General features: G+C 30.7%; 2 protein-coding genes across 8 annotated transcripts in view; one reads left to right on the top strand and one right to left on the bottom strand.

Annotated features, from left to right (window-relative positions):
* Positions 1 to 8,373, bottom strand: part of LOC108688747 (syntaxin-1A) — a 49,492-nt gene extending 41,119 nt beyond the window's left edge. For all 7 annotated transcript variants that reach the window (XM_018195109.1, XM_018195110.1, XM_018195111.1 and 4 more), the window contains exon 1: positions 7,947 to 8,373. In XM_018195109.1, coding sequence (XP_018050598.1) covers positions 7,947 to 7,979 — 33 coding nt within the window. In that variant the 5' untranslated portion in view covers positions 7,980 to 8,373. The remainder of the gene's footprint in view (positions 1 to 7,946) is intronic.
* Positions 7,965 to 8,712, top strand: part of LOC108688746 (elongation factor Tu, mitochondrial-like) — a 5,191-nt gene continuing 4,443 nt past the window's right edge. The window contains exon 1 of the mRNA XM_018195108.1: positions 7,965 to 8,040. The gene's annotated coding sequence lies outside the window, so the exon portion shown is untranslated. The remainder of the gene's footprint in view (positions 8,041 to 8,712) is intronic.

The raw sequence follows: 8,712 nt of genomic DNA, 5'->3' as shown, positions 1-8,712 counted from the left end.
ATATATCATATATATAAAAAATATTTTTTTATTAGATAAATTAAATTACAATAGTTAAATTTTTTCAATTTACAGTAACGCGTTTTAAAACTGCACGATAATTTTAAATGATTGTAACTTTACGTAAATTTAATCTTAGTATAAATTAATACATATTGCATCTCACAATTCGTAAAATGTTACAAAATTACTTTTTATTGCTTCTCCGATTTCATTGCTACCTGCTTTCTCAACTCAACTCATGGCATACAAGATAACGTTGAGTCATAAATTATGAAGGTATTAGATGATTATATCTCATATTTTTCGGTTCCTAGTGAAACTATCTCAAACTTGAATATACTCGAAAGCACTCTAAAGTTCTGCATGGAGATAAAAAATCGTATTATTTTTTTTTTTTAGTATCCTCCTTTCTAGTTGCTGATGACTTCTTTTGTCAATTTAGACACAAAGAACTTTAATTAAATATTTCCCATTCATATGTGTTTAATCTCGTCAATCGATTTTCACTTAATATTATCTAAAAAGAAATAGTTCATCAACACTATTAAAATATAACCTTCCTATAACGAATGTATAACGCAGAAAACGTAATTGACTGATCGCTCGCGGGAAAATTTCTTTCATTACCGACAGCCATAGCGAACCACTGAGTTTTCTTTCATTATAAGTTTAATGCTGTTATGAAAATGGAATGGAAATTCTACGGAACAAAGAATCTACAGAATGTCATTACGTTCCTCGCAGAAGATTTAAAATAAATATTAATCAAAGTTAGAGAATATTATATAATATTAAAAATTTTTTAACATTTTTATACTCTCGAATACTTTAGAAAACAAAAGTAATAAATCTCTCGTACAGGAAACTAAAGAAAAATGTTAATCCAATATATTACGCAATTTTATAAAAAAAATATATATATATCAATCTATGTCATTTTTTCACTCAATAAATTACATTTTATTCTTGTTCTTCATTTCATTCATTAAATATGTATGAAGGACAAAATACAAAATAAAATAAAAGATAAATAAAACTCAACGTTCTTGAAGAAATTATAAAATCGGTCAATGCGTATCAATTTATATATGTAATCTGCATTTATATTACAATAATATGCATAAAATAAAAACCCATGATGTATAATGTACAAATTTTATAAAATTAAATGTACGTTTTTATTGAGAAACATTTATACTTTAGAATATACATAATTCTTCTCACGGCATAAACGAATACCATGCTTGTCAAATTCACGACTGTGCTCGTTCTCGATCGCCCTAGTTGTCGTTGAGGCTCTATGTGCGCTTAATCGATATGGTACTCGCATACAATTAAGAAACGATTACAGATACCGCGCGCACGGTAACGCGATGCTACAAAAGAGCTCAAGAGCGTACGTCGTTCGTGTCATTTCCCCAATCAATATCGCGTTTCCATACGGGTTAGATTTTTCACGATAAATTTCTTTCGTGTAAATATTGAGCAACTGAATGGAGGATATTTTGAAGGATATTTTGATCCGATAATGACGATACATCAACGATGAACAAAATAATGATGTTATCCAACAAAGTTTAGCGCAACCAAACATAAATCATTATGCATTTTTACATCAGCGATGATTGAAACCAGCGTAATTCTGATAAAAATTGATGGTTTCAATGCTATAGATATAAACATGAGCTATATTTATTCTTATAAATTATTATTATACATAAATTATTATTATAACAATGTAAACATTTTCTCGTAAAATATACCTTGTCCATATATCTATAACAATTTCATATTTATCGACGGTTTCCAGCCAATTTTCAAGCAAGTTTAATTACAAAAAGTATTTAATTGCCAATCTACATTTTTCAATAGCCAAAATATATAAAATTTTTGTAACATTTATGTAACATTCTCTGATAATTCAAGATAAATTTTATTAATATAATTTGAAATTTCATAGCTCGGATTTCTCACAAACCCTCACTAAAAATTAATATAATTTTAACATTTCATTGTAACTTTTTTGCAGTTATGTATGTTCAATTATACATACATATTTAGATGCTATCACAACGTAATTTTCACACGATCGAGCAGCGTTCTCATTTCGATTTGTGCTGCGATAAGACTGAATTTCAGACTGGGTTAGCTATCCTAGTTTAGCGATTCGCTTATCCTTTTCTGGATTGTATAATGCTACATTGAAAAAAATATTTGTGTAAAATTATATGATTATACTAGATTTTTTCTGACTTAGCATAATCATGTAATATTGCAGCACATGAAAAATAACAGATTAAATAATTTCACGTGTAATATATATTTTCGGGATTCCATTGAACATGGAATTTTACATATAAAATAATAGATTTAATAAATAAAATATAATATCAATAAATTAGGATATATAGGATTATTTCATTTGTGCGTTTTTGTTATACAATAAATTTTTCAAGTCTGTTGATTGGCTATAAGATAGAGAGATTCGAAGATCTCTCTTCTGTCCTGCACACATTTATCATACAACAAAAACGCACAAATAACATATATAACTGTATTATAAGCACAGTAATTACTGAAAAAAATTATTTATATTAGAAAACGGAGGGATAATTTATGCATAGCTTTTGCACGATAAATATTTTGATATAATAAAAGTTGTGATATAATAAAATGATATAATAAAAGTAATGTCCTAATGTTCTAATGAGTACAACGTGTATGATATTATTTTACAAAATTATTTTATACAAATTATTTCGGTTTAAAATTTGACGGGCGACTATTACCTTTTCAGTTTCGGCCCTGCGATGATACTAACTTCTGACTCTCCATATTAACGATTGACATGATCAGATAAAAACATGTTATATGTCAATCATCAACGCGAAAGTCAGCCACATCGCAGGGCCGAAACTGAAAAGGTATAGTAGTTGCCCGCCAAACTTTAAATCAAAATAACTTGCTTAATTTGTAAAATAATTTTGTTATATCGTTGTAATGATATTACTCGTTAAAATGGACACTACAACTTTTATTATATCGAAATATTTATCGTACAAAAGTTATACATGCCTCAGTTCTCCAACATAAATAATTTTTTTCAGTACTGCGCTTACATTAAAGTTTAGTTAGAGCCATTTAATTTGATATTATATTTTTTAGATCTATCTTTGTTAATTTATGAGATAAGAGATAAAAAGGGATAGTTATTTATATGCTAACATCTTGTACAGGTTATATACAACGTATCGTGATATCATGGATCAATTGATAAAGCCCATAATTTTCTCCAATAGCACCGATTTTTAAACAACACAAATAATTCACTACATTTTTTCGAACGTATAGAATACATAGCAAAGATGTGAAGTGATTTGAGGCGATTAACACTCGAGTCGCTATGTAAACTGTAAGCTTGTAGTAGAGGTAACCTTCACGAGCGAAATTATCGAAAGAGTAAATGCGTGCTGTCGAGTCAAATAAGAATGAATTGTTATTTGGAAATTTGGTAGATGCAACCTATATAATATATATATTGGTTAACAGAAACCTTGACAACGAACATAAAAGATTATTAAACACATTCTAGAACAAATTAAAGACGTGACAATTGTAATAAAATTCGTCATCATTTTCGAGAAAGAATTATCTCATACTATGCGCGGAAAAATTTCTCACAATATGTATATTCACCACATCTCCTCATAAAGCCTCGATTATTTATAGAAGAGGCTTGAATTTTTTACATTTCTTACGCAAAATAGCGACGAAACGTCGCCGATGATATATAATAATAGCCGTGCAATGCAGATATCAATTTTTTGCATTAAAATGCAATTCGTATTTTACGTTGAAATATTATTCGGAGATTATTTATAATTACTAAAAAATGAGAAAAAGATAAATACAACACTGAGAGAAAAAAATAGTTGCAAGTACCACAATTTAATTATATTTTATGGTCATTTTTAGAAGCAACTATAAATTTATAATTGTTTTAATCACATTATAGATGCTTCAACATTAAATTATAATCATCACAACTATAACATGCATTTATGTTAATCATATTGCATGTTATAATATCTTACATATAACCAGGATTTGCATATAGCAAATTATACTATGAAATATTGTGATAACAAATTCAAACATTATTCAAAGTACAAGGATCATATACCTACATATAATGATTTACGGTTTATTATAATAAACTGTAGTCATATTAATAATATTCTTTTAAGTATAATCACATCAACACTCAGAGAAAAGTCGTATCAACTACTAGAAATTTGAAGATAAATAGCGCCTCAATTATGTATTATTATATAAAAATAATAAATAAATCATATGAACTAAAAATCAAACAAATGAATCAGGAACATAAAAGTTAACGCTGGATTGTGTGTGTAAAGAAATTTATATCTCTTATTCTACATAATAATAAACGTATAATTAGGTCATCTTCAGTATTACAAAATAAAATAGAGTTACGTATATATGATGTTATATTGCTGAAGTTTTTCTAATTACATTAATCTTACATTGATGCTATTTGCATACCACTCAGTGGTTAAATTGTATCTCAGCGGATCGACTATGAGAGCATATGATATGCGAGTGGTATCAAAAGTTGTAAAATTAATATATTAGAAAAACTTCGGCAATATAACATCATATATACATAATCCTATACATTAATTTTGTATTTTTGTACTGAAGATGACTTATTATAAGATCGAAACGTTTATTATTAATGTAGAATAAAAGATATAAATTTGTTTACGCACAGAATGTATTCAGGTTTTGTGCTTTTGTGATTCATTTGATTAATTTTATCATATAAAATCGTTATTTTTAGTATGAATTAAGAAGATATAGTATAATATTAATCATTTGTTACAAATGATTAATATTATTATATTTTCTAAGATATATATCTCTTCTTTGAGATATATATCTCTCATTTATTTTTGTCTCCGAAATTTGAACTCAATACTGCGCCTTTTATTATATGCCAAGTGATTTTCTTCTCAGGAGAAATTGAATTCCGTTGTGTTGCGTCCCTCTGGTGGGAGAGGCCTGTACTGCTCGTGGATGAGCGACTTTAGTAAATTTTTACAAATAGTAAATTTTTAGTTAAAAATATAATCAAATATAAACTTAATATACATTTAAAAATACTTGTTTCTTTAACTTTTCTTTACCATTATCGTTATCTAGTTATTATTATCATATAAATAATTGACGAATGTCAAGAAAATTATATTTTATACTAACTATAATATACTATCTAACTATAATTACGATTGCATTTACGATATAAAAATATAAAAAATCGTATCTTAATATTTTACTATATTAATAGTAATAAATAAATTTATTATATTGAAATTATCATAATTTATAGTACAATTTTTCCATATTTGAAAAAACTATACATATAAAGTTATTATTACTAACATTACAGCAATAATAAAAATGGATCTTCTAACTACGATTTTTTAATGATGGAATTATAATCACAAATACCAAATATTTTTTCTCAGTGAAGATAAAAGCAGATAAAAGCAGATAATGTAAAAAGGAGGATAATCTATCTACAGATGAGAGAATGGACATTTCGTTCGAATCAATCTGAATTTGAAAAATAGATTTAAAAATGTTGGTATTCGTTATTTTTGTACTTAATTCATTTCATCGCACTTCCATGATGTATTACATTATAATTACTTTGCATTACACATAATTCCTTTTAAATTAAATAAATCCTATAAACATATTTGTATGTCAAGCATCTTCTATAAAGAATCAAATGATGTAAAAAAAAACATCACAATTGTTACTTGTAAAAAATTTCAAACTGCAACATATTGTATTCCTATTATATTCAAAAGAAGCTACTTCTAAATATCGAAATATAGATCTAATCTATATCAATTTTGGATAGTACTTTTAAGAGAAAAATTCAAACAATTAATATTATTAATACGGTGACAATACGATAACAATAGCCAATGACAGAATCAAGAGAATTCGCTGAATAACGTCACATCGTGTCGGTCTGACTTTACGCCTACACCTACGTATTTTTCACCGAATAGTCCGAATACCGATTAATGAGTCATCAGCTAGCATGATATTCGATGCGTATCATACATCCTCCATTTGGAAAATTAAATGTATTGTAACTGAGAATACATAACGAAAAAGAAATCGGTCAAATAATTTCTACTTTCTCGTACTTATCATTATTACAATATCACGTAATAAACTATACCACATAAAACTGTTAGCAAACAATTAAAAAATTCTACTGTTTCTTCAGAGAGTATAATATTTATACTGTATCATATGTAGATATATTTGTCTAGATATAACTTGTAAAAGTCTTACAAGAAAAATTGTATGGTGATAATGAAAAAAATATTGTGGACAATATTTTAAATGTTTAAATATATGTATATAACATAGAATTCTAACAATTCGACAAAAATAATCTCTTCAAGATTTCCAATGAAGGATATCACACATATTTTACATGTCACTATTTATTTCCATTCATTCATCAGTGATGTTTATGATATTGCATGAATATCTTTATCCGATATCGGTGGATTTGTATTTTGATTCAATCGATATGCTTTCATGAAAAACACGAAGGAGTAAACTGCGTATTCGTCACGTCATCAACGATATCATTGACAAGTTGACGTAACAATAAATGATAGCGTTATCAATTAAAGCGTGAATCTTGGCGAATTTCGAAGCCGGCTCCACACAATGTGCTCGAATATTCGACAAGTGCAATCGCGCCGCATTTATGTGACGAATTTCGCTGCATTGTACTACGTGCGTAATCACGATTAAGCTTTTCATAGAGCGCGACATTCATTTCAGTTCGGAATATTCGTTGCGTTAATCTATTGAAGCTGACAAATAACAGACATGAATTTTTCGTCCACAAGTACTTTTTAATTCCGGTTCTACGACATGGTACGATAAATAATTGTCGAAAGTATTCCGATACAAGAAAGTTTCCTCAATTTGGAGCATGGAATAATGCAGTTTTCGTTGAAAGACCATTGGGAAACCTCCTCGATATAGGCATGCGATTAGTGGAGATTTAAACCGACCGTCAACTCAATGAATACAACTTCCGACACTACAAACATATACGAGCTTCTTAAAAGTGAAACTCTATGAAACAAGGTGTGCTCATAAAGCTGATCACCCGTTCTATTTTAATGAAATAATACGACGTTGACAAAAAGTAATCCAGTTAACTTCCGGAAGGTTGATACGTCCCATACCGATCGTGGCGTGAATGAACGTAGTCATCCTGCCAAACAACATCAGGGCTTTCGTCGAGGCAGACACGATATATTCTCATTGCCGATCTCACGATACGACAATGAGAATATATTCTCCATTCATCGGTGTGTCGCCAATAAATGACAAGGTCGGCCATAGTCGCCATGGACCCACCGGCTTGGTGGTCCGCGATGACAACGAACATTAGCATCGCGATATAATGACCGATGGTCATTCCGAGTGCGAACACCTGTCAGCTCTGATCGTCGAGGTGGGCCGAGGTGAGTGTGGGCGAGCAGATGAACGCCTGTCATCCACCGGTTGTGCCTCCTCGGTGATTCTTGGCGACTGCTTGGACTCGCAACGAGTCCGTGTGCCGAGTGAGTGACACTATCTTTACGGTCGAGTCGTAGGGCGTGAGTCACGCGTGTATGACGACGACGACGACGACGACGATGACGACGACGACGACGACGACGACGACGACGATGACGATGATGATGATGATACACACGTATGCCGACGGTGCAGCTCCGAGCATCGTGTACAAGGAGTGGGAAAGAGAAAGAGAAAAAGAGAAAGAGAGAGAGAGGAAGAGCGACGAACTAGCAAGAGTAGTCACTCACCGCGACGAGGGCTGCTAATCTATCCTTGGTCATGGTGAAGGATGACGAGGAGTTGCGAGTCAGCGGGCGGTGTACGGAGTGACGTGTCTAGCGGGTAATCCCATTCACGGTTTTATCCATGTACAACGTGTACGTCCACTAAAAAACTAAAGGAAACGACGGACGCACTGGCACCGTGAGAGAGGCACGATCGTAAAATCGATACATTCGCGAACTCGCCTGCTTCTGCAGTGCCGTCCCAACGCGGCGCGCACGCGCTGATGACGTCAACTTCGTCTCACAAGTACGGATGCCGCGGCGCGGCGCCCCGCGAACGCCGTCAAACGCCATCATCTTGAGAAGCGAACAACGAGAGAAACAGGGGCGAGTGCGAGAATTTATGAATCCTCAACAGTATTTATAATCATTACGTCTGCGTAGGCGCCAATATGCCCATATTTTTCTATCCTATGTATATAAATATACATTTTATCACACTTAAGTATAATATATATACAATTTTTTTTAATCAATTTACTATTGATTATGATTGTAAATGTTATAAAAAATTTATATAGTATTATTGTTAATAATACGTAAATTGTTCGTTGCAACGTTTATTTTAAATAATAAACAGACGAATTTTAATTAAGTCGTTTAAACGTGTTGAGACAAGTGAATAATTAATAATAAAATTGTATATTCCTCATCTTTATAACAGAAAAGAAGTAGAAATCATAAAACCATATATCTATAATATGTACGATTTTGTATATATATATATATA

Source organism: Atta colombica, unplaced genomic scaffold, assembly GCF_001594045.1.
Source record: "Atta colombica isolate Treedump-2 unplaced genomic scaffold, Acol1.0 scaffold238, whole genome shotgun sequence".
In the NCBI taxonomy this organism is placed as follows: domain Eukaryota; kingdom Metazoa; phylum Arthropoda; class Insecta; order Hymenoptera; family Formicidae; genus Atta; species Atta colombica.
This window is presented reverse-complemented; position numbering and strand designations above follow the sequence as displayed.